Here is a 25771-nt window from a genome sequence, read left to right on the forward strand (position 1 = left end):
GGGTTAAGTTGCCACTCGGGTTCTATTAATAAGACTCGGCGGAGAGCACATGTTGGCTCAAGAGCCCAGTTGCTATTCCCGTGGAACACCGTCGTCTGCCTCGATGTGACGGGGGATAAGCTGCCTTCTGCAATATCCCACAACGGGGACACGGGCACGGAGGACTTCCATTTGCCGGAGAACAAGGCTCCTGGCCACGATTCAGGAACCGTGGCGCTAACCTGTATTTGCTTTTTTCGAAGATCACCCGTATCATCGAGAGTGATCGACTTCTGGCCAAGACCAACCTTACATGAAGGCCGCCATCCAAGAATTATATGCATACAACCCTCCGTTATGGAGGTCTTCTGACGCTTCAACGGCGCAACACATGGATGTGTGTGTGGAGTGAAGCCCTACTTTAACTTGCACACATGACTTGCCCTATCTACATACTTTTACCTGAGACTGGCCGCCCATTCGGCGGCGCCCAATCACCTTTTGGCAGGCGAGTGTGTCGTACATGGCGGGCCAGGCCGCTGCCACGAACACAAGATGGCGAAACCAGACGCCATGGGGGGCTTTCTGGCTCCTCCCTGGATGGAAGTGTCAAGACATACAAGTCCCAAAAGAGACAAGCCTGGCTAGGTAACGACTTTGTGTGTAATGTAGGCAAGAGCCTTGTGCGCGGCGATGAAGATTCAGTCGGTATGGCAAGCCTATACGCGCGCAGATACTCACACCAACACGGCAGCCAATATCCGGAGATTGTACTGTCGGACGAGCGAGACGCCCGGCGATGAGCGGGTTTTGGTCGACATGTACGGAGATGGCTCGTCATTTGTGAGCGAAGTGCTGTCTTCCACACAATATACCTGACTGACACACCAATGCAGGCAGGCGGTCATACGGCATACCTGTGTGTGTGCCGGGGGGTATGGGGCCAGACAAATGAGATGACCTCGTCTGTCTGCTGTGCATTCAGAGAGCACCACGTCTATTGCTTCGAGACTACCTGCCAGCACCAGCACCAGCAGCAAGGAAGAAGCATATCCAAAGAATTAAAGCGGGCAAATTGACGAGTGTGAAAGTGGGCAAATTGGAAGGGAAAAAACCTGCCCATACTTGCAGAACAATCCACAAGGCCGCGGCCGACTGGGCCAATGACGGTCCAGTTAATCTGGGTTAAATATAGAATCTGCCCTCTTCCGCGCTTGCTGCTATTTCCAGCCATCCCCCACCGACCTCTGCTAACCGCCATGGAAATTGGATGTGACCCTCCACCACGTTCGCTTGGCTTGCATTTTGGGGGCACTAATGTCGCTCTTATGCAGAGGCATTGGGTGAATAACCATCAATCATTTTCGAAATTTGCCCACATTTCAGAGGACCTTCTGCATTTGGGACCGCTTGCCATCTTGCCTTCCCGCCCACCGCATGGATTTTCAATATTAGCCCATGTAAGATCGGATATATGCCCAGCCAAGCATTCTTTTTTTTTCGTTCCACAGATCTGGAGCACACGTAGTCTTCTTCCCTCGTCCATCTCGCGCTTCTGCACCACCTCTTTTCTCTCTCTAAGAAACAGGGTTAATTATTGCTTGATCTCTGGTTATCCCCACCTATTTTAATCAATCCTGCTCATGACTTGCATGGCCAGCAAGATGGGCAATAAGGAAAGCCGTCTTTCCGGGTAACCCCAGTCCAGATCTTAGCCCACCTGCCCCCGGGAGAGCTATTCTCATACCGCACATCCTGAGCTTGCCCGCATTAGAGCCTCCTCTCCGTTCCCCGGTTAGCTAGCTACTTGACAAGGTAGCTATGGATAGCTCTGACTAATTTCTCGATGGTTGGTCATGATGAAGGGAAAAATGTAGGGACGGTCTAGAATCGCGGGAGAAGTTATTAGTAACAAACGTGCTACTATTCTGCGTTGCTATCGTCATCCGCCCCGTCGTACTTTGTTCGGTCCCTTGCGTTGTGACTGTTGCTATCCTGTCTCATCATGACCTGATGACAGCACAAGCCCTCCTTCTGCCCCCTTCCTGTAAGAGAGGGTGGTATGAAAGGACACATTGGCTGTATTGCCTATATGTTCTTCTTTGCCTCAGGCCAGGCAAGACGGGCAGGCTCTCACCAAAGTAGGTAGGTCGGTAGACGGCAGCAGCACATGCACGAGAACACCACTAGCCGTCAAACACCAAGCGTTTTGCCGCCTGCACTTGCTCGCTCGCCTGAGGAGGGGTACCGCAAGAGAAACGACGACCAGAGAATTTGGCGAGTGCGGACCAGGAAAGCGGCCCAGGCGCTTGCAGTCGAACAAGGGTGCGGGAGGGGAGGGGGAGGGGGGTTGGGATCCCTGTCTGCCGCCGGGCCAATGAGAGCTGAAGACGCACTATGAGAGGTCTTGTATACCCCTGCTAGTATTGCCCTGGTTGCAGATCGCTTGGCGGGCCATACAGACGCACCCGTTCTTCAACTGACAGGGGTCGTTTCCATAACCGTCGGCCAATAGCACGCCGCCAATGGCCTCAGTCTGACTCCTAGGCGGCGGCTGCTGCCAACTATCTGCAGTGGTGTCCAAAGTACCACCCACACCAAAGCCGTGCCCGTCGAGTACCTCGTCTCACGTTGACGAATTGCCATGAGCCAAAACGGGAAATTACACGAACAATATGCATGCGCCGGCCGGGGTGTGGGCATGGGCAATTCTTCAGTCAATCTATTTCGCGGCGGGCTGGCAAGCTGGGTCCAAGTATAATAGGAAACACCACATCCCACTTACATGTGGCCGGTCTTAGATCTATCTTCAAGCCATCTATCTTTCCACAGGTTCAACCACAGTCCATCTTGTTGGTTAATCCTTTCCGTTTTCCTTTTCTTATAATTTCTCGGGGTTTCCTCTCTTCGTCTTTTCCTACTATCTAACGGGTTTCCAATCTCCATCAATCGGGTCCATTTCCATCCATTCGGCGGGTCTCTTGCTCTTCTTCTTCTTCAGCCACCACTCACAAAGCAACAAACAACGAATCCGATATTCGACCTCAACCTCGAATCTCAACCTCGACTTGACTTGACTCGGCCACTTCGACCATCCCCGGGTCCCACCTAGCCATCTACCATCAGACACAGCCAAGATGCGCTGCTCGATACTGTTCACGTCGGCACTGAGTGCATCGACTGTCATCGCCGCCCCAACATGGCCCGCCTTCAGCAAGAGTGTCCCCATGCCTGCCCAACTCGAGACGATGTCCTCGTGGTTCAACGCATTGGCCCGAGTAGTCCAAGACGGCCGAGCGTCTGCTATGGCCCCAGTATGCGACCTGTCGCAAGTCCAGCTACGTACGTATTAGTCCTATTTCCAGCATATGCTAAAGCCCAGCCACTAACATCAAGATTAGCGGAATCTGCCCTGCCGCCTCCTAGCGCTGGCCTCTACCTCAAGCACGTCGCCGTCGGCCGTGGCACTCAGAACTACACCTGCGACACGTCGAACCCCAAGTCTGCCCCGGTCCTCTTCGGCGCCGTCGCCACCCTGTTCAACGCCAGCTGCATCGCGAGCTCGTTCCCCAACGTGCTCCAGCTGGTGCCCAAGACGGCCCTCCAGTTCGACCTGCCCGCCGCCGCCGGCGGTCCTCCCGGCCCGGCAGGTGGTCCTGCCGGCGGCCCCGGCCCCGCGGGCGCGAAGATGGGACCCATCGACTACGTGCTCTCGGGCCACCACTTCTTCACCGACGTGACGACGCCCTTCTTCAACCTCGACACGACGCCCGGCTCGCAGTACGGCACCATGCCCTGCGCCAAGCTCAACCAGACCGCCGCGCCCGCCGACGCGCCCAAGGGCCAGCAGGGCGAGAAGGCCGTCGCCTGGCTCAAGCTGCGCTCCAAGGACGGCGCCACCGGCGACCTGCAAGAGGTCTACCGGGTCGGCACCGCGGGCGGCAGCTCGCCGGACACGTGCGAGGGCATGCCCTCCTCCTTCGAGGTCCAATACTCGGCAGAGTAAGTTCCACCTACATTCCAAATCTTCCACTTTTGAGCCCCGACTAACAAAGTTTCCTCTTCTACAGATACTGGTTCTACGCCGGTTCAAAACCCAAGTACGACTAAATCAGAGATTGTTAGTCGTGACGAGGGGAAGATTACAAAGCAGCGCTGTATAATTACTAGTCGGCGAGACTGGGTTGCTCGCCTGGACGCATGATACCTTAAGAAACCAAAAAATGAACATACATACACAAACACATTCGGATACATCTTTATTACTGTCCGTACCTTTAGTATTTCTAGTACCGCCTGGCGTTTCTGGGCGATTGCATTCTCCTACATACTTATTAGCCTAGGACCGCCTTATTATTATTGCAATGACGAATGATGGTATTCCTTTTCCAAAACCATATCCCTCAAGTTGCCCATGTTTGATGTCCCACCATGATTGCACGGCTAGTCTTTCCATCCATGACCCGTCAATCCATATCTCCAGGGATATTGCCTATTATCATCAGACGTTGGGGTACCGGTTGATCGGGACTTCTTGGCACAGCCCAAGAACAGACACCGTGCTTGGACCCCACTCGGGGACCCTGATGAAACATATGCGCGAACTTGTTCACTACCAACAACCATCCATCGCGAAAGAATGCGCTTGCACTAGCCCGCAAGTGTGTAAGTCGAACCTGCTTCAGGTGTTGTGGGAGAGTTGCAATCACATCATACCGGCGCCGAGCGTGCGGTCCACTGCAACCTCGATCTGACATTATTACATACGGAGATATATATGAACCCCTCCTTCTCCACCATGGACTGCTGGTTGGTTCCAGGTTTAGATAGAATGGTCATCTATCTGGCATGATGATAGCGTGTAAGCCCTAGCGAGGTAAGGGGGGAACGAGGCAGGGTCCTCCGTATGCACGCCAGAAGCTCCCTGTCACCGTTTAGGAATACCCTCTTGGCGATCCGGAGTCTGGCGACCGAAAGGCAAGGCGTGTGTGTGTGTGTGTGTGTGTGTTTGCACACGTGTTTGCTCTATGCCGCTAACATTATCGCTTAAAATCCTTCTCCCCCAGGCCCAACGTGAGACCCGCGTAGAGTGGCTTCTTTTTTAGCCATTGACGTCCAACACCTACACGGGCCGAGCTCGGTACACGGACGGGCATTCAAACAAGTCAAGGGATGAGTTGGCCGAGAGTGTGCCTTGATGTGTGTTTCCAACAATAAACATAGACGACAACGACCGTATGGCGGCCACATGGGCAGCCATTCCCTGTACATTCCCCGAGGAAAGGCGCCTGGCAACCTTGGTTCGCATTTTGAGCCGCATCAACGGTGATGTGCATCAATCAACGAGCTGAGTATTGCCAAAAAGTAAGCGCCATCCCAGAGGCAACCTGCACACACACACAGCGACCAAATTTACACCGCATCGCTGTTACATGCAGTCAGCATCTCCCAAGTTTTGCAAATCTCGTCGGTGTGCAACCACACGCCGTTTCGGCACACAAGGGGCGATATGATAGAAGGGGCTGTTGTTGTTGGCTGATGAGAGGTAGGTAACAGTTGAGGGCAGATTTTCGTGATGCCTGAAACGCCAACCGGAAGGGCTCACCACAGGAAAGTACCGTCAAACCCCCCGCCGTTTATCCCCCACATGTCCACTGCCAGGGCTGAAACAAGGTTGAATCCACAACTCGGCTGCTCCCCCCCTAGCTCGGACGCCTAGGCCACTGTGAAACTCGTGCACTTGGATGTGTTTCTGGGTTTCAGCACTTTCTGGGCAACGCACCCATGGATTCTGCCACGGATGGAGTAGTAGGATCAACATAGTGCGTGCCATCCTCCCATCGTATTTCTCAGCCCTTGTATCCATAGCCAACCAAATACGAAATTCGAGCCGTGATAGTCGAGGTGCTCGGCGTGGCTGGCTGTCGTGGCCCATCTTCTACGTCCAGACAGTGAGTGCAACGTGACATCTGCGACAACATGCATCGCAAAGATAATCCAATAAGTCGATACCTGAGGTCTTTAGAGAACTTATAAATCTCAACGATACATGGATTCAATTATCCACAGGCCTTGCAACCTCTGATCACCATTCCATATCGCTTCATCGCAACCTAGCGACATGCTGTTTGATCGTCTGTCGGGGTTTTCCTAGCCTCTCCCGAGGGGATGGATCAAACGACTGACACGAACCGAAGCCACCCGCAGTATGCAAGCCACCAAGCCCCTTTGTTTCTGCCCCTGAATTTCACGCATCTGAGGAAGACTTGCCGGAGTATTTAACAGAGGCGTTCTCAAAAGATCGCCTATTTCACCCTGCATTCAACCAGAAACAAGCGACAAGGTGGATGCAGAAGTCCCTGGATTGCAACATCCGCGCGGCTAGCATTCGCTCTAGGTATCTCCAGGTTAGCGACTTTTATGAGGCAGTGCGTTGAGAGTCCTGCACGCGATTATGACAGAGGCGACGACATATGGACTGGTGGTAGGTATCGTGCACGCTCCAGCAACGCCACCTGTGCGCTTTTCTATATTCACTCGTTAGGCGTATCGTCATATGGAGGCTACCTCAAAGGGATATCCTACGATAGAAGTCGCAGGTAAATCGGGTGCATCAGCCCTCCATTTCGACATCGTCACCGCCACCACCCTTCCTCCGGCTCTCTATGCGCTTTTTCGTCGCGTCTTTGGCATCTGAGATCCACTTGTCGTAGGCGCCGTTGCCCTCTTTCAGCTTCTCTTGCACCACGCCCTGGAGGACGGCGCCGGCGAAGCCTACGAAGTTGTGTCTTCGCAGGGCGTTCTCAAACTGCCAATCCCTGCGCTTGCGCTCCTCTCGCTCCAGCATGTCCACGTCGCCAATCTCCCGGGCCTTTATCCGCAGATCCCGCACCATGGCCATCAGGTTGAACCGGATCTCCGACAAATCGTATCGCCCGATCCGTCGCTGCAGGACTTCCATGACCTTTGTAGGGAAGTCATCTGTCGAGCAGGGGCCGTGGCTGATGGGCGCGGGCTGCAGGCCGTCGAGCTCGTACAGCTTGCCGGCAATGGGCGTGTAGGCGATGAAGTGGAAGGCGTCCTCCGACTCGCCGCTCGTCCTCTGCGTCTCGTCGACGAAAGGGCTGCTCTTCGCGAAGCTGTTGTGGACGTCGCGGATGAGCTCGCTGTTGCTCAGGGCCTCGCCGCGAAACTCGGGCGGCAGCATCATGGTGAATTCGCGGAACTCGCGGAGCGGGCCGCCCATCTCGACCTCGCCCTCCTTGTTCATCAGCACCGAGAGCAGCGCTTGGGTGCCGCATGCGTTCTGGATGGTCTGGGCGGCAAAGAATAGGCTCTCGGAAGCATCGCGGTCGAACTCGCCGTCAAGCGGTTTATCGGTCGACGTGTACGGTTCGTTGGTCGGGTACTTAAACAGAAAGATGACGCCGTAGACGGGGTACAGCGATGCGAGAGCATCAGGTTCTAGTGTCAGAAGCTCCTCAAATTGCACGTCCTTAACACCAAGGTTGTCGAGCAGGTAGGTGAAGACACCCTAGAAGCGCAAGTGATCTCAATTAGTTTCTGTACACCGGGCAACCGGAGTGGCCTAATCCGTGCTGTAGCCGGGTGTCAATTCGTGGGAAAGCCTACCGCATCCGACTCGACTAGGATAGCACGTTAGTAACCGTACCGTGGCAGTGAAAGACAGTCGCAATCGCCAGCTTACTCGTATTCCATCCTCCGCTCATATTGGCCAGCTATCCGAAACCACAGTCCTGGTAATCACGTTATGGAACAGATTGTGGGGGCAGAAGAATGCGCCGGTGCAGTAAAACGAAACCAGCGACACAGGTGTTGGCGGTGACTTGATGTATGTAGGTAGTATGTATCTCAATTCCAGTTGTTGAGTGGTTGTTTGGAGTGCAACATTTGGCTGGATGAAGCTATGGTGGGTCAAAAGGCCATGCCATCAGATAAGATAAGCAGCATAACCCGGATGGCCAGTCCCATGACGACAACCTGTCTGCCTATTACCTGAGCTGCATCCAACAAAATGATAGTAAACACAGATTTCGAGCGTGGCAGATCCATTTTGTGTATCCGTCTACCTAGAACCTAATGTCACAGTTGCATGTCCGAAACACATTAGCTGACTTGTTTGTTCCTCTATATACACAGCGCTTTGCTCCCAGTTGGCCCAAGGATTACGGCAAGATCATGATCCCCTAAACCCAGTTTTGGCCATTCCGCATAACTGGGATAACACCGTCTTTCTGGAGCTAGCAAGGCCCTGCAAAACAACTCCAAGCTGTTGGCCTTGTCTCCTGACTCCCGTTCTCGCCTGCGCGCTATCGTTCTTTCTCTTTGAGAGACTGGACCCCGATGCCATCTTCTTCTAGATCTTGAGATAGGCTTAGTGGCCCACTCTCAGCTCTTGTTCGGAAATCGGACGGCCATCGTACTGTGGGTTGACGATAGCGGCATCTTTGTCCTCGGACGATCCATTTCGAGAATTACTTCGTCCAGCACTGCCATTGTCCACGAGTTCCACAGCAACCTTGTGTTCTTCACCACGGCGACCTCTGCGAAGGATCTTATCCGAGATCCACAGAATCCACTTGGGCACATCCTTTTTGCCCAGACCCCAATGGAATACCTCTTTCTCATTCCAGTTGGATGGCACAACAGTTCCATCTGAGGCGTATACAACCAGCCAGATCATGAAATTGAGAGTGACGTAAACCAGCATGCCCCTGAATCCTCGTTAGCACTATGCCGTACAACCATCATTGATTATATATATAGTGGTACTCACGCTATGAGGCCATAGGCAACACTGTAGCTGAAAGGCATAAACGCCAGTGTCACAAAGGAAGGGACCGCATCGCCAATATAAGCCCAGTTAATATTGGTGACTTGACGAATCATAAGACATCCGACCTATATGTCCCATGGATATTAGTGAGAAGCAGCAACAAACCGAAGATAGTGTTTCTTACCAGAACAAGGGTAGGTCCAGTTGCCCAGGGTGGAACAGATGCGAGGATTGGGGCGAAGAACAAAGACAGGAGAAAGCATAAGCCAACTGTTATAGCCGTTAGGCCGGTGCGGCCACCCTCGGCGATTCCAGATCCGCTTTCAATAAAAGCAGTTACTGGAGAGCAGCCGAAAAGAGAGCTGATTGAGATGAATACAGCGTCTGTGCAATACGCGATTGTCGACCGGGGGAAGTCGCCGTCCTCCTCTACAACGCCGCAAAACCTGGCCATTGAGTACAAAGTGGCTGTGCAGTCAATGATATCGACGTACAAGAAGGTCACCAGTGCGAGCACAAACTGCGTTCCACTGGCCCCGCTGAGATCCCATTGCTGTGCGGCGAGGATTCCTTTGATTGGATGGAAGGATACAACAGACTTGAAGAACTCGAGCCGATCGTTCCCAGCTAAAGTGTCTGGGAAGTATGAGAATGTAGTATCTCGCCTGAATCGATGTTAAACGGGGTTTCTCGTGCGAAAGGTGAGATGGGCGGTACTTACGGCCAGGAGGTAACAGAAACCAGTGCTATGCCAATGACGATTGCGCTCTTGACCTTGAAAGCCATAAGGAATGCAACCAAGATGCCGCCCACGAATATTCCGATCCACATCTGGATAGGGAGGTTAGTCAAGTGAACAGCCATCATTATCCCCCAGAAGAATCAGAACTTACTGCTGGGTTGCTCATGATACTATCACGGCACTCCCCATGGTCGTCTAGATGGCCAGCAGGGCAGCCACCAATGGCTACTGGGGTTGTGTAACCGCTGGTGATTGCCCCTAGGCCAGCAGAATATGACAGGCCAATCTCTGTCAGGAACAGGCCAATGCCCACGCCGCAGGCTGTCTTGATTGTGGAGGGGATCATCTTGACCAGCCATTGTCGCATTCCAGTCAAGGCTAGAATCAAGAAAATCATACCCTCGACGAACACTGCGGTGAGTGCAACGCGGTAGGGCACCATTCCACTGCCGTGCCATCCGACGACTTGGTAGGTGAAATATGCGTTCAACCCCATACCAGGACTGCTTCAAGTCAGCTTATGTACAATACTGTGGTCGATTGGGTCGTTAATTACGCTAAAGCCACGGGAAGGTTTGTCAGGAAGCCGAAAGCAATACTTGCCAATCCCGACAAGGCAGAAGTCGAGGTTACCAGGTCCTGCTTCAGTGCTGCGAGCACAAGGTCAGCTAGAACAAGCATAAGAGGCGGTAATAGTACATACTGTTCAAGCAGGCATTGTAGGCTGGATCCCTATCACATGTCGGGTCACCGTCGTTAGGCATGCAACGGCAAGTGCCCCCAGAGTCCATGAGGACGGCAGACTGTCAAAAATATGTTAACGACCTTTTGCCTTGGCCACCTGTAGGTTCTGTATTAGGCACAACGACTCACATTGACGGCAATAATGTATGCCATGGTGGCAAAAGTGGTGAGGCCAGCCCGGATCTCCCGAAAGAAGGATGAGCCTGGGATTTGTTTGGGCTGCGATATCAGCAGTCAGTATATAAGGAGCCGACGAAAAAAAGTTTACTTCTAGAAGAGGTCAGGGCAACTCACATGACCAGAACCGTCAAGGCGGAAAACTCGACCGAAGGTAGAACGATTGATGCGATCCTCCAAAACAACGGCCTTGTCAACGGCCTTCTGGAATAACCCTCGGAACCCCATGATGAAATTTGGTGCTCAGCGAGCAGCTGCCGCGCTTAGATATGGGCGAATCCAATTCAGTCGCGGATCACGGTCGTTAGGTGAGGGCGACTTCGGTTCATCAGAGGTATGGATGAAAAGGCTGTTGTCCTGGACAAGGCCCAGGTGTGGACTTCGATACTGGGTACCATGTAAATATGTCAATGCAACCAGACGCGACGAGTTGAAAGGATGTAACAACCACCCGTCGCCGAGGCAGAAAATAGGTACTTGGTAGGGGGACGGCGAGCTTACCTTGGCTAGAAGGAGACACGAAATCGAAATTAACGGTGCCACCAGCTCGTTACCGATCCTGCACCCCAGAGCGCGGGAGAGGTGCGATGTTTCTGGCGTGTTTGAGATGTGACGGTGGTGAAAAAAAGAAGGAAATGTCAGAGGAAAGAACGCTGTGCACCTGAATCAACACATCAGACGCCAATGGCGCAGTAAGTGAACAGGAGCAGATATGTAGGAGGTACCAATGGCACTACTACTGGTATCCAATTGTTTTGGATGGTTAGCTGTATCGTCCGAAATGCTGCAATTGAGGGCAGGAAACTTGGATCAGAAAGAGGAGTTTGGTCCAAGCACATCACTTACGTCAAGAGAATGCATCATATCGCTGTAGGTTGTTAGGATGATGTGGACACAGGTACCTTTCCCACCAAGTTGGTTGTGCGAGTGCGAAGTTGGCAAAACTCAAGAGAGGGAGGTGCAATTTTGGGGGGAGCTGAGAAGCTAGGTAAGATAACAATCCAGTTCTTGATTGTGATGTGGACAATGATGTTCTGTCACAACTGGTCTCCTTGGCCAGACTGCCCTGGAGCTCGCTTGCTTTGACAGTAGGAGTTATGATGTGGCTTATTGGGTGTTTGGCCTCCTCGACCCCCCCCTAACTGTATGTGCTGCTTGTTATGACAGTCACAACAATCGGCTGGGTGTGGGCGGTGTATACTGGTTTGGCGGTCACAATAGAGCTGTGAGACGATCAAGAAGCAACAGACTGATATGGATTGGTGCACAAAGGAGCTACTTATGGTATTGAAGCGTGACTGGACGAACTTGCTCGTCAGTACGAGATGGACTGCTTCTGAATGTCGTTGATCCTCGACAAGGGTCTTTCTTCTTTGGGACATATGCGAGAGGCAATTGTGTGTGGTCGAATATCCGAGTAATAGGGCCTTTTGATGGCCATGTCTGCAACCATGTGGACTGTCATGTAGATTTCCGAGTTGCAGTGTATTTATTAGACGAACATTGTTTGCGCCGAGGACTTTAGGTTGGCTTGCAGCAAAGTCATCTGCAGGTATCAAGTCCACATGAGCATAAAATCTGCCCGTCGGTTTGCTAGAAGATATGTATCCCCATCCCGCGCCTTACCCCTATCCACAGCCTCCAATCTTGATTCCCATCCCGGGCTCGAACCTGTACTCAAACATGGCAAACTCGGGAGCCTCATGGACCCTTCTGTTACTCGTGAGAAGCATTGAAATTTATAATCCGAATACAGTCAATAGGGGCATCATTTCGAGATAACGCAGGGATAGTCTGCACTATGGCTAATTGCATGAGACAAGCGGATCATTTTGCATGTTAGCGATTTTGTGTAGCACCAGCTGGTGTATAGGGGTACACAAGCATGCACGTGTGACCACAGCAGTTCCCTCCTATATCTCGTACACAAATCGAGTCTATTTTCAATATAGGTCAACATCGCTGGACATGCAGCTTGCTTGCTACCAGGCTGGCTAAGGACATGGCTCATCACCTTTGACCTAAGCCAAATCCCGCTGGTTATGTCACATCCGTCTTGGAATTCACCTTATCAACTTATGCCAATACTTGCCGGTGTATGCAAAGATCACTTCATCATGCATACGGACGCTGCAGTTCTATGCGACTTGGAAGCTATCAGCAAATACCGTATTCATCCAAGTCGTGGTCCGATTCTATTCCTTTCTCTTCACAGCAGCCGCCCAGCTGAGCCAAGGGTATGTGAATCAGGAGCTGGTGAATCAAAGACAACGCTAAAGAGCTTCTATTCGAGACTAAGTCTCCGATTCTCGTGGCTTGCCTCCACGTAGGGGATTTCCAGCTCAGCTGCAAGTTTCATACAGTCGGCTCAGACTGCCGCATCCCGACAGTCAAGCTCTTGGCAGTCCCCATGAAATTGAAGATGGATTATACAAATGCGAATCGAGGGGACAGTGACCATTCCCAACTGCCTTCGATCAAGGCTATGATGGCATGCCAACAACCATCAGTTTGGTGATCCATTGGTAATCGAAGAGGCCTGCCAAAGCCGCGCGGTCTTTCTGCTATTTCTGACGAAGTAGGATTTGATCACAACTTCGATATGGGGCTGCGGAGAGTTTCTTCATGCCATAATTACGGTCCCGTGGTCCCGATGCCAATCCATGTTGAAAGACATCAACGTGCATTTGGGCATGTTTAGTGCTACCAACATCCACGGAGAAGCATATTGATGTTCGGCCGAGTAGGCATTGAGCTACATATGGATCATTCCAGCCCCTGAAGACCTTCAACTGGGAAAAGGCTGGGCAACCAATGGCCATTTGATTGAATACTACCCATGTTCTCAGCTGCTTGAAGAGTGACTTTGAAATTATAGCCTGCGCAGCTATCGGACACGCCGGCGCTGGCTTCCAAATACATCTCGTTGCCCCATTGAAGCAGGCTGTGGATCAGATTCGTACTATTGATCTGCACGGTTCGTGGCAAGCCTCCAAGAAGTCATTTACTTTCTATTACTATCAGTCAGTGCAACTTGTGTCATGATGAATTGAGTTCCTGGATCAAGCACCGGCTTTGTAACACGGTCTTGATCAATCGCCAAATCAAGCGTCAATCCATGTAGTGCTAATCAAGCATTTTGAAAACCGGTAGGAGAGAACCAATGTTTGCATTCCTATGCCACTAGAAAGCCATCGGTACCTGTCATACAGTCTGCTCGCTTGTTAAGGTGAAGGATCAAACAGTAAGGCATCATGCAGACTTCAAGCAAACCTGCGCCCTGAAAACTTGTCTATCTGGCTGCATGCGATGATCTTGGCAATAACTATGGTGGAAGATAGTATCATGGTTTCATCACCCATCTGCAGAAAGGAGACAGGCGCAATATCCATCGGTATCCAGCCAATATCACTAACGGTATGTAGAGGGCGTTTCGTTCTCTTCCAGTGGCTACTATAGGCTTTAATGTAGCCGTGTCCCTTGGCTTTTACGGTGCGATGTATAGAATGACGTGAATGAAGTTGGAAGATAGCAGGTATACCATTTGCCGTGTCCAGCAAAAGCCAATCACAACCTACAGGAAAGCATTATTGAAGGCTAGAAATCATCAATAACACGAATGTACTCCACCAAAGTTTGTAAAACCGAAGCCAGAGTATTCCCACCGTGCTGTATGGTACCATCACCGTAGCAAGGCAGCACAAGACGGAGCTTCCCAATCTCGTCAAGCTGTGTTCGAATTGCCCGGGACCGATTGGATGGTAGCGTTGCGCATCGGTTATGTGTATGCTGTCCGAGGTCCCTACGAGAAAACAGGTACAGACAGATATGTAGCATCTGTATTTGCTCAACACTCCGGCGCAGAAACTTGGCCTCGGTGCTCGACTCGAATCAAATTACTCCTACTTGTGAGCGGGTACGGGCATTCTCGAGTTTAAGACGAATGTAGGGCCTAGGTACCTACATGCATTGGTTATCAATGGGGTAGGGCGCCAGGAGGTACCGGCCCATGTCTTCTCCTCTCCACCCCTACCTGGCTGGCTCGCATGAGACTTCATGCTGATTAGGTAGGTGTGTTGATTATCATCAACCAAAGCCGACATTGAAATCAATATGCAGGTGTACTACATATCTACATGTGCATAGCAGACATTGGCGTACATTAATGAGTGTGTGGTTGACGTCGAGTTTCAACCCAAAAAGGGAAGTCCCTCGGGTGGGTGCGTTTGATCTGATCTCCTTTTTGGATCGCACCTTCCCTGCGACCTGCCTCGAGCATATCCAGTCCCCTCCCCAACACTAACGGCAACGGAACTTGTCTGACTTCGGTGGATCATGCTATTACATAAGGTTCTGGAAGAGATATCCTGTTAGCTGCGCAGTTCCTTATCGTCATGTTCCCCCTGTTTCTTCCAAGCCCTACCTAGCACCAGAATCACACCATCCACCTTGCATTTCTACCATCATATTGCGCATCTTTCGTTCCGATGACAAGCAGGTGCCCGCAAATGCCCTGTTAGTTGGATTTATTCGCGGTTGTATTATTCGATACCGAGTGCGACCCCTGGTCTGGACACCCCAGTGTTGACTGCAAGTTCTAGTATATCTCATATTGTATCAATCTGCAGCATGTGAAGACCACACATACCTAACCTCGAGGATCGCGGTTTTTTACGCAGATCTTCGGCTTTCGATCTTCGAGTCGTCTCAGCAGCTGCCTTACTACAAACCTAACACCACGATCGAGTTGTAGTAGAGACCGGATTATTGCAGTTAACTCAACGCCAAGAGCCGACCGACCTTGAACCTCAGCCATCCCTGGCACTAACTTGTCAACGTCATGTTCGATGTCCTCTGGACCGATCCAAACCGAGAGCTTGTGGGTGAGAGGAAAATCCGCAAAGAGCTCGAGGCGCAAACTAAGGAGAAGGAGAAGAAAAAGGCAGGTGTCAAACGGCAATCCACATCGGCCAGCAGTTCCTCCTCGAGCGAGAGAAGTTTTGGTTTATTTTCCGGCAAAACCCGAAAGAAAGCCCCTACGCCTTCCAAACAAGCAAGCCCAAATCTCTCTGCACCACAGACGCCAACGGATGAACCGAGAAGCCAGAGGGTTTCTGGTTATGGCGTCAAAGCTCTCTTATCCCACGAGGATGATTCTGCAGTCACTGTCAAACCAGCCAGCAGCAGCAATGGGACTCGCGACAGTATTCCCGAGGCTTTGGATGGTAGCTTGAGTCTCTCGTCCCGAGGTATGTGAGCTCCTTTCGCTTGGATGGAACAGACAACTTACTTGCAAAACTGTTAGAGTCTGTCAACTCCAAATGGACCCAGCCCTCGTTTGTAACATCGACTACGCTGAGCGCGGCTTCCCAGAGAGATTCCATGTCAACAGCGTCTGAGCATTTGATACAAACACTTGGGCCATCATCGTTTGTGACCAAGAGCACCGAAATTTCAGTCTCTTCACGGAGCTCCAACCACGATGCTTGTCAACTTGTATCGGAGGTCCAAATATCATCTGACAGGGTAAAGGCTGGGACGCCTCCGTTGCTGGAAGTACCAGAGGAAGGGTATCTACGCCACTGTTTGCATTGTCTCTTGGTACCTTACTGATTCACGTGTAGCGTCCCTCGTCCGTTTGACAACTGCGGTCTATTTCTTTTGCCACCACAGACGCCGCCCCCTGAGTACCGCAGCGCCGCGAGCATGTGTACGTTGGGTTGGAACGGTTGCGATCAGTTGGGGAACCCAGAAGCCTGGAAACCTCCACACGAGTGGGACTGTACATCGATCAGGGAGCTGCCTTCCTCCTGTTTAGAGCAAAGAGTCCATTCTCCACCGACCAGCGGAAAAGGTCATTATCTCTCACCCAGTCTCTCGGCTTTGCAAAGAGAGGTTCGCATCATGGCTGCCGCAGGTCCCGAACTCATTTTAGCCAACCTCAAAGCCGGAATGGGAGACGCTACTGATACGATGGTCTATAAGGAGCTTGAGATGACAAAGAAGAGGTGGATGTTCTCTGCCTTACACCAAGGAGAGGGATACGCCAGTCTAGACCAAACCATGCCACCACGCGACGCGTGCTCTACCTCGCGACCCCCCAAAGTCCTCGCGATCTACGAAACCCAGGGTAAGCCCCCCCTTCCAAGACTTCTCATGGGAAAATGCTGACCCGCATACTCTGTAGCATCTGCATCATTCCTGGCGGCATTACATCCGACCATGACTATTTCGCATCTCTCGCAGAACCCCATCTATCCCAGTCTATTTCCCAATGTCCAGCCCATACTGGTGCCCGCAGTCTCATCGACTGCTGCCTCGAGGCCCCTACCTCCGAAGCTGTATTCGGCAGTTACTTGCCTATCTATGCCGGCACTGTTCGCTTCGGCAGAGATCCCCCTTTTCTGAGACACATACACCGATGTCTCGCGCCTGGCGGGGCACTACACCTTACTATCATCGACCCTCAACCGGTTTCGGCGTCTATGGGACCTTTGCTCCGGCAATGGCTCTTCGAAAAGCTCCTGATCAATCTGGAGCAGTCGTCTCGTACAACATACCCCAGCGAGATACTGCCAGCCTGGCTGGGCTTGGGCCGCCTGCGAGGACAGGGCAGCACTATCGTGACCGTTTCGGTCGCTGCTATCCCAGAGGGACTTGATAAGATTGAAGGGGTCAAACAACAGTCCAGCACCAAAACGGAGTTGCGGTGCTTGGTTATGAGAATGCTCTGGCAGGAGATCTGGGGCAGATTTGTCCGTGCGGAAAGATGGTGGTGGGAAGAAGAACGTATAGTCGCGGAGTGTGTTGAGCTCGGAACGTACTGGCAGCACTCTCATATTGTTGCGGTGAAAGAAGATCGGTAAACCAGCCATCTGTTGGTGGGCATATTCTTACGAACGGGTGGACGCGTAACTATGGCTAATGAGATATCCCAGGATGTATTTGGGTGGCTTGGCTACAGACTCGTATTTTGAGTTATCACTCGGGGAGTAGGTCTGAATTCACGGCGTTTGCATTCACTATCAGTCTTGAACTCCTCAAGTATCGTCACTGTACGCCGACCCCATCTTCTGAATCAACCCTATCTGTTGTTGCCGCGTACTTCCAGCTGTTTCCAGATGCATATCTACTCGATGTGGTCGGCTTTGAAGGCAAGCTGCCTCATCATTCAATCAACCTGTCCTGTTGCAAATGCATTAGCCGCAGAACCGCGATCGTGGAGATATTGGCGCTTAGCTTGCCCTTCACGGGTTACAGGTGGGACACTTGATCGTCTGGCCTCCAGAGGTCTTTAAGTACCCTCCGTTACAGCCAGTGTCGCAGCCGCCGTCGGGCATGTTCGGTATTGTCTAGTTGTTCTTGGGCGACCTGGGATATTTAGGACGTCTTGTCTTCGCAGGCACGCTCGCTAGTGATCCGGGATCTTCACTCAGGCAGCGTTGATGGAGGAAGGTGCTCGCAAGCGTTGTACGGAGAACCTGAAAATTTCAAAGACTGTTACAATGTAGGTCAATATGCCCGGGTGCGGCCGGCCGGGATATTTCAAATGAGGGAGAGCGACGGTAATTAACTTGATTGCCCTTGAAGTGCAACACTGACATTACAGCAAGAACCAGTATGAGGGGAAACAGGCGGCGATTCTGATATGCGATATGCAAGTCGGGGAAAACGACCAGTAGGCGAATGCAGGCACATGCATGCCCACCGCAACCGGTGAGGCGAGGACTGCCCACTGCCTCTCCCGTGGATGGTGTGTTCTTGCACCCCCGCAACGCCGTACTATGTAGTTGACGAGATGTGAAGAGCGACCCCTGCCTGTGTTGCGACGAGAAACATGCGCATACCAATAGGCTCCAAAGCCGCAAAACTCCGGAGGAAGCAAGGCGTCTTGAGACAATCACACCAGTGGCAATGGGATGCTGTACTGCGATCACATCGCGTAGCGGCATCGGGAGTATTATATCATGCAAGTTTGGTATGTTTGTGTGATGTTGAGATATACTTTCCTTTTACCGGCCGCCAGCGGAAGTTTGGTTTCGCGCCGTTTCAAGTATAGGAAAAGCCGTTTTCCACCTCTCGCCTGCAGACGATCGATCATCTTGATCGGTCACGCCACACGGCTTGACGGCAACGTCCAGTCTAGCATGTTTCTCATCTGTTTGCCTCTTGGGTCCCTTCGAAACACGTTTCCAGGGACCGGCGAAACCGCACCCATGGCATTGTGCAGCGGCCCGGCCACAAGAGGTTGACAAAGCCGTCAACGGTCAACAGAAAGGAGGAAGGAAATACATTGGAACCCCTTGGAGGTACTTTAAGTGTCTTGATCACCCTCGTCTCGCTTCTGCGGGAAAGGTTGCATCGACGGTCGAGCAACAGGGACGACGGCCTTGAGCCTCTCTGGCCTCCTAACTCACCGAGCCCTTGTTCTTGTTGAGACAACTGCAAAACCCGCTCCAGCGCCCGCTCCTTCTACTATGTGCAAACAAGCCCCAAAATACATAATAATGCCTTTTCGTTTGCTAGACATTTTTTGCATTTAGCATGAGCGGCCCTTGCATGCCCGGTATTGGTCCCAGCCCTGCGCGGCTTCAGGGGACAGTTTTCACGGCTGTTCCGCCTCGCCTCGTACCTAGATAGATAGGCCAAAGGACGCCCACCGCAGTAGCAGGGCGGTCCGATTTGTTCGGAAGCACGAGCGATGTCCGGCTGTGCACGCAGCACGCCTTCCAGAAGGCCTGTGTACTTGCTCCAGGGATACGGCCAAGGTTGCTGTTAATTAGCCAGGCGAGGAATGCGGGCCATTATGTATGTACTAACTAAATTACCTCCATCGTTCTGTGGTGGCCATGGGCTGCGGGAAGCCGCGTCGACCCTTTCTACCCGACATTGACATCATGTCGCCAGAATCCATAACAGTCCCGAGGCAGCCGTTGAAACCGGTTGTCAAGGTGAGGAAATGAAAATGAAAAACACCCCGCGGACTCCGGAGAGATACGAGCTCGTTGCACATACTATACGCGAGGCTCAAGGGGGAAAATTGCCTGGCATATACGCCGGATTTCAGTAAAGTCATTGACCCATTGGCTTACTACCTATGCAGTAAAAGAGCGAACAATTCCCCTGGTTTCGACTGATACGCATGTGCGTGTGACGAAGTCGGGCCAGGCACACGAAGTTCAAAGTGGGTAGCTGAAAGTATTTCGATCTTTTTCCTGGTGTCCACTGCGGGGGGGAGACATGGGGTAAGAAGAAGAAAAAAAAAAACAGACTTGGCCAGAACTTGGCAGTCAGGGCCGGGGAGTCTGATCCAGAGCGCCAGGAATTGTGTTCTTTTTCCCGTTCGCAAGAAGCCGTTACCGAATCCCGACAGCAATGCTGCTCCCAATTTCCGCCATTGCCTTTTCCTCTCGTGAAGGCATATCAAGGTTTTGCTAGTGCAATATCGGCATTCAAGTGATCTGCTCTTACTGTACATACCTGACAATGGGACTTATTGCGCTTGGGCACACTCGGGGCAGAATCTCGGGGTGCCGGGCAAGTTGGAGCAATTCGATATTGGGCAGTAGGGTAAGTATGTGCTAGTAGAGATCCGGCAAGCTTCAAACTCAAAAACCCCTATTCAGCTGCTTACCTACTACACTACCTACTACAAGTAAGCTCACGTCTTGGGGTTCCCCGGATTGCAGCCAAGCACCGGGGAAGATGGCAATGCGAACTCACCCCACTCACACTCGCGCGCTCTCGGCAAGAAGCTTTCTTGTCATTCTGTCAGCCAATTTCTGGAGGGGAAGGGTGGAGTCATGCCAAGGTGGTATTCGATTCTATTTGGCAGGTTTATCAACTCTTTTGTTTCCTAGTGGACACGACACAATGACATGTTACCCCGGGTGACGACAGTAGAAAAAGGTGCCTTGCCTCGTTCAGAGGGTCGTTTAGAAGGTGCCATCATCGCCGTCCATCGCCTACCCGGTCTGCATGATGACAAGTGACGGGCACGACCGCCCACAGCGACTGTATGTATGTATGCCGACAGCCAGCGCGGTGAGTGGCTAGGTAATACGTGTGGGTGAAACCGTCAAATTTTCCTTTGATGTAGCTGTCATACGACCAATGATTGCGCGCCGGAAATGTCCCTCATCGCAGTTTTACGTCAGTCGTCACACGTCCTGATCGCAGTTCTCTCCCTTTTTCTGCAGCGATTCTCTCTCTTGTTCCAATTCACGCGCATATGAGCACTGCAACCCCAGAATGACAGTGTCATGTTCGAAGGCGAATTGCATTGCATGACTATTCGCCGCGAAAGTGTAGAAAAATGACTCGACGTTGCCCGTTCACTAAACCTGCCGTGTGATTGAAGAGGAGGGAGGGTGTAAGACGTAACTTATTTTAGTGCGCGCACGTCGATCCTCCCAGTCTCACGTAGGATCCCGGGGCCCCGTCAGCAGCGGGAAAAGTCCACGCGCAACGGCGAGAAAAGAAGTTGTAGCTGGAAAAATGCAAGCAAGCAAGTATATAGACGGAGCGAATGTACGTGCTATTGAACCCGGGGGCGAAAGGCCTGCTCTACCCATCAAAGAGCCTCGGAATCGGTCCCTGAGAAGGAAGATCCGGAAAGCCGGCCAGAAGGCAGCTTCCATCCATCGGCAGGGGAAAGCAGATGGACGATAAATGAAAGATAGATGAAATGTGTGGTTACTTGCAGCAGCATGCATATCGGCGCGAGAGGAGGGGAGGGAGGTTCGGCAGCCGACAATCAATCACCTTCTTGTTTCCCCCATGAAATCCCCGCGCGCCATGTCAGTGCATCAGTAGCTCTTACATGATCAAATGTAAGCATACTGCAGCACGGCCTTGCACATCACGGACATCCCATACAGACCGTGCATACATACCTGAGCACCCTCGCTAGAAAATGACAACATGCACTCAAGCAAGAGGCTGGTAACGAAAGGACATGCGGGCAGCCGTCCAGTGATGACGGCCTTCATGCGGTCTCGTACACCCAGCAACCACACGTCAAGACCCGACCGTGAGACTGAGCTACGGCTCTTCGAAATGTCCATTTCTAGTTGGTGCAAATATGAAGCGGCTGCTGATTCAGAAAAAAGAAGATATGAAAACACTTCTACCATTCCTTGCATTGCGAAGTAGGCTATGCCACCGTATGCAGCCAACGATCGGTCAAGCCGAGAGAGAATCGAAGGGGCCCGAGCAGTGAGATTTGGTGGCGGGCTGCCCCCTACAGTCCATCAGCGAGAGCAAGCCATGACCCGACGCTGCGGGAAAGGGGATATTTCGCTTAGCCAGATGGATGGTGCGTAACTACATGGCCAATGACACGCCGACTTTTTGGTAATTTACTTCTCCCTGGGGAAAGAGACGTAGCAGGCAATTATCATTACACATTATAGCTGTCACTTGTAGTTACTATCAACAATGAGTCTATGTATGTACGTACTTGTATTTACTGGGTGATTGGCTCTCTTCCCAACACCCGCTTAGGTATCTTTGCATACGCCATGTATCAAATCCCACCCACCTAACCTCTGCAGCCGATTCCGAAAAAGTGATACACTACGTGGGTAGTAAAAGGACTTTTGAAAGATCCGTTATGTAGAGTGCGGAACAGAGAATCCCCCTTATGACGCCAGTAACTCCCTCGCTGCATTTTACTGCATAGTCAATGATCGAGACACTATATTTTCCGTTAAACGATACTGGCGCCATGCTTTGGTTCCTCGTTTGAAGGGGGCCGACTGTCACCGGCAAGCTCGGTCATGCTTTCGCTCTCGGCGCCGCCTTTATGGACGTTTCGAGCAGAGCGCCGGAAGCCCCCTTTCCGCCGGTCGTGAAACTCGTTGACGAAATGGTTGGGCTTGGAGGGTTCCGATCGCCGAAAGATATCCGAGAAAAACATCTTGCAGCCGGACCATGAAGTGACGATATAGATGAGAGCGTTCCAAAACCCTTGTAAAGGCAAGACTAGGGCACTCATGATCTCCAGTGGGAAAGACACTTCCCCAGGATGAACAAGACTGTAGACACGGTTGGCCGATGATGGGATCCAGGTGATGAGTAACGCCGTGAAGAATAGGATGGCGCATTTTGCGTAAGACCAGGTAGCGCTGTTGATCTCAAAGTTTGCTTTCCGTTTCTGTGCCGCTCCCGCTCCCTGGCGTGTAGGAGGTGCAGCAATCCTCAGGTTGGCTTGGCCGGACTGTTCGGGCGAAGATGAAGACTCGATTTGAGAGTGGCGTTTGTTACGGTCCGACGTAATGGTAACGGAATAAGCAGCAGGTATTGCTTGAGATGCTCCAGTTTTGCCGCTTCTAAGTGTAGAAAGCCCGATGGTCTCCAAAGTATCTTCCAGCGTGACTGTGACTTCGGTTGTCTTGGTGGAAGATGGATCGTCCATGGTCAGAGGCTCGGGGTCTTGTGTTGCGCTGCTGCTGAAATTGCGTAGCTGCTTGCGCTTTTTATAGATCTCGCCGCCAGCTCTGAGGTAGATGAAGAATGTAATCGAAATGACAACCCTATGCCTTGTGAGATTGTGGCAAAAGGCGAAACATTTGATGGTGTTGAACAACGTACCAAACAGGGCCATAGAATGTTGCGATACGAAAGACGTCCCACTCATTCGAGACCCAACACCACAAGGTGGCATTTCCATACATTCGACCGCCGTCTTTGTTGGCGACAAAAATATATGTGAGTGCCGGCACAAACGGAATGCCGTAACAGAACAAGAAGTACCAGATCTCCATGCTCCGCAGGCGCATGGCATCAAATTTGAAATAAAACGTCAGATATACGTTGATGGCCATGGCCAGAGTCCATAAAGCGTCGGCGGGAAGGAACCTATAGCTTGGGTGTAAGTCCGTAACCAATGTCGAGAATACCAGATGGCGGACTCACATCTGAATCAAGAAGGCCTGAAATTGGCAACCGAACACATTGGTGTCGTTTACATATGATCTTGCCATGAGTGTGCCAATGTTGCTCATCATATTGCCGAATGATGCATAGAAAACGAGCCTGTTGATCGGCTTATGGAATACCTTGGAACAACTGAAGCTTATGATGATGAAGAGACATCCTAACAAGGAGAAGACGGAACATGTCCTCTCAATGATGGTGATAGCATCGAGCTTTCCTTTGCTGAGAGCGTCCGGCTTGGTTGCCATTGTTGATCTGTGGACCGGCTACCGTGAAAACAAACAGTCGCTGGGGAGAGGAATATCTGTTGATGTGATGTACACATTAAGTCCGTAGCATCCTGTGAGACAACTCGTCGATATATTGTTCCTTTGGTGACGTATCTGAGGTCCAGAGCAGTGATTCGAGAGGCTAAGTCGCAACGGGGTGATATGTCGATGCCGCCAAATAAATCCGGCACCAATGAGCTCTTCAAGACCATTGGCTCATGGTATAGGACGTTTGATAGAGGACTAAAAAGCACAGTTCAAAGCACAGTTCAGCGTATGGAAACGGCAGAGAGGGTAGGCATATATGACTTCAAATACGCAGGGAATCTTCTGGAGTGCGGTAAGAGTGCGGAGCCGGCAGAAGAAGGATTGTTATATGTACCTAGCTCCTAGTAGGCGTGTCACACAGGGCTGTCATCATAATGGCTCTGAATAAGCGCATCGAGGCCTGCCGCTCTAGGAAGCATACGAGATTGCCATAGGTAGGAGGATGATGCGCGCGAGGCATCGACCACCCACTCGGGCTATGGGAAAAGTGCTTCGCGGGTGGCATTGAAACCTGAGAAGCTGCACTAGCAGGCCAAAGCAGTCTGTGTTAGACATGGCATCGGGCAAGGATATGCCATGCGTCTGCCGTATTGGATAATGAACTGGGAGAGGAGTGCGTGACCTGGATCCTGCGAACCTAGCTACCTATCAGGCAAGGTTAAGGTAGACCGCAGTACCCGAGTGTTTCTGCAAGTATACCAATGAGAGTGAGGGCTAAGCATGGTCTGGGCAAGGGCATATTGTGCCCAATGGCGCGATGGTACCAACATACCCTGAACATACCCCAATCCGCCAAGAACGCGGAGCAAGGGGGTCACTGGAGATTCGAGAAATGGTAAACCGCCATGCAACACTGGAAGCAGGGGTCAGGGAGAGTTTCCGCAAGAGACGGTTCCTGAGAACCAGTATCTGCCGGCTCGTGGCCACTCGCCCACATGGGCACCTCGACGATGGCTGCGGTACGAAACAGTAGCTCGATGGTCTAGGATCACTGTATCCGGGTATTGGTTGATTGTGCCGTGTCACTACAATATGTCATGGTCGCTGGCAAACAGGGCCTGCAATCATGGGCAAGGTAAGGTTGACTTGATAGGGCGGGCTCGTGCCTCCCCTCTTGGTATATTGTCTGTGTCAACCAGGAGCATTCACAGGCGTCCAGGATGCATCAAGCTGGGAAACAGTTGAGGCCGCATGCAGCATCAAGCCCTAGTGCTGTCTGTACGCGAGGAATTCACGGTACGTGATGGGTTATGCACGCATCCATAGGAAGAAAGTGAATGCAACACAAACTGTTTGACCGCATCGGAAGATTATTGGGCAATGCTGATTGAGGCAAGGAGGAGGAGGAGAGTATGTGTAGTATGCTTTTGAATGAAGCAGGATCGGTAGTTCATGTCCAAATGTTCTTGTTCCTAGATCAGGTAGCAGCAGGAAGGAGGAAGCGTGGGTGGAGAGGCATGGCATTTGGAGTAGCCCCTCACCTCCAGTCGATTTCTATCTATTGATTGGAACCTTCGATATCTAATCCTGGTCGCCACGTTTTGGAAATTAACAAAGTAAATCCTCCGGCACGTCTACTGCGGCGTCTCCATCTGGACCCATCAATAACTGCGGATTGATATTAGTATGTACATGTGCGTACTTCGCACACAGAATCAACACATCCATCCATGAATGTCCAAATGCAGCGGATGAACACCTACTCACCATTGAAGATAGCCTGTCAGCAAATGTCAAAGCAATCTATTGCCTATCCCATTCCAGCATTCGATCTGCCCTGCCAGGCTCTTTTGACTGTGCACTTTGGCCAGAATCCTTGGAATGGATAGGTGCTACATATTGTGTACTGTCTGCATATCCTGACAGGCAGGCTAGTGAGATTGCATGTCATCTTCACCGCTCGAGACGGCTCTCCGTGGACATAGTCTAAATCATTTTGCTGACCAAGAAAGAATTACAACTTTCAGGCAGTATGCATGTCTCGGATTATTCTCCTGTTTTTCCTCACCCTGCAAGTGCGTACTCTTCTCAAAGCGAGGCGGATCAGCACAGCAGATTGATACCATGCCGTGTGGA

The 25771-nt window shown here is 51.6% G+C and overlaps 5 protein-coding genes across 5 annotated transcripts; 2 read left to right on the forward strand and 3 right to left on the reverse strand.

Annotated features, from left to right (window-relative positions):
* Positions 1 to 3116: 3116 nt before the first annotated feature.
* On the forward strand, positions 3117 to 4089 carry PG985_000628 (uncharacterized protein; the record flags this gene model as incomplete). Its single annotated transcript, XM_066820397.1, has 3 exons — positions 3117 to 3321; positions 3381 to 3981; positions 4050 to 4089. 3 exons carry the CDS (start codon positions 3117 to 3119, stop codon positions 4087 to 4089), a joined length of 846 nt encoding a protein of 281 aa, XP_066691276.1.
* Positions 4090 to 6592: 2503 nt separating this feature from the next.
* PG985_000629 (ubiquitin carboxyl-terminal hydrolase 2) lies at positions 6593 to 7709 on the reverse strand (the record flags this gene model as incomplete). The annotated part of the gene is made up of 3 exons (XM_066820398.1): positions 6593 to 7513; positions 7612 to 7625; positions 7688 to 7709. The coding sequence occupies 3 exons, from the start codon at positions 7707 to 7709 to the stop codon at positions 6593 to 6595; spliced, it is 957 nt and encodes a 318-aa protein (XP_066691277.1).
* Positions 7710 to 8374: 665 nt separating this feature from the next.
* PG985_000630 (permease) lies at positions 8375 to 10667 on the reverse strand (the record flags this gene model as incomplete). The annotated part of the gene is made up of 9 exons (XM_066820399.1): positions 8375 to 8714; positions 8777 to 8901; positions 8961 to 9441; positions 9498 to 9607; positions 9670 to 10021; positions 10075 to 10168; positions 10222 to 10321; positions 10392 to 10481; positions 10557 to 10667. 9 exons carry the CDS (start codon positions 10665 to 10667, stop codon positions 8375 to 8377), a joined length of 1803 nt encoding a protein of 600 aa, XP_066691278.1.
* Positions 10668 to 15279: 4612 nt separating this feature from the next.
* PG985_000631 (uncharacterized protein) lies at positions 15280 to 17305 on the forward strand (the record flags this gene model as incomplete). The annotated part of the gene is made up of 4 exons (XM_066820400.1): positions 15280 to 15688; positions 15745 to 16009; positions 16064 to 16569; positions 16722 to 17305. The coding sequence occupies 4 exons, from the start codon at positions 15280 to 15282 to the stop codon at positions 17303 to 17305; spliced, it is 1764 nt and encodes a 587-aa protein (XP_066691279.1).
* Positions 17306 to 22149: 4844 nt separating this feature from the next.
* Positions 22150 to 23626, reverse strand: PG985_000632 (G coupled receptor like; the record flags this gene model as incomplete). Its single annotated transcript, XM_066820401.1, has 3 exons — positions 22150 to 22975; positions 23034 to 23300; positions 23358 to 23626. The coding sequence occupies 3 exons, from the start codon at positions 23624 to 23626 to the stop codon at positions 22150 to 22152; spliced, it is 1362 nt and encodes a 453-aa protein (XP_066691280.1).
* Positions 23627 to 25771: the final 2145 nt, after the last annotated feature.

This window comes from Apiospora marii (assembly GCF_038362585.1).
Source record: "Apiospora marii strain CBS 49790 chromosome Unknown utg000001l_segment0_segment0, whole genome shotgun sequence".
Classification (NCBI taxonomy): Eukaryota; Fungi; Ascomycota; class Sordariomycetes; order Amphisphaeriales; family Apiosporaceae; genus Apiospora; species Apiospora marii.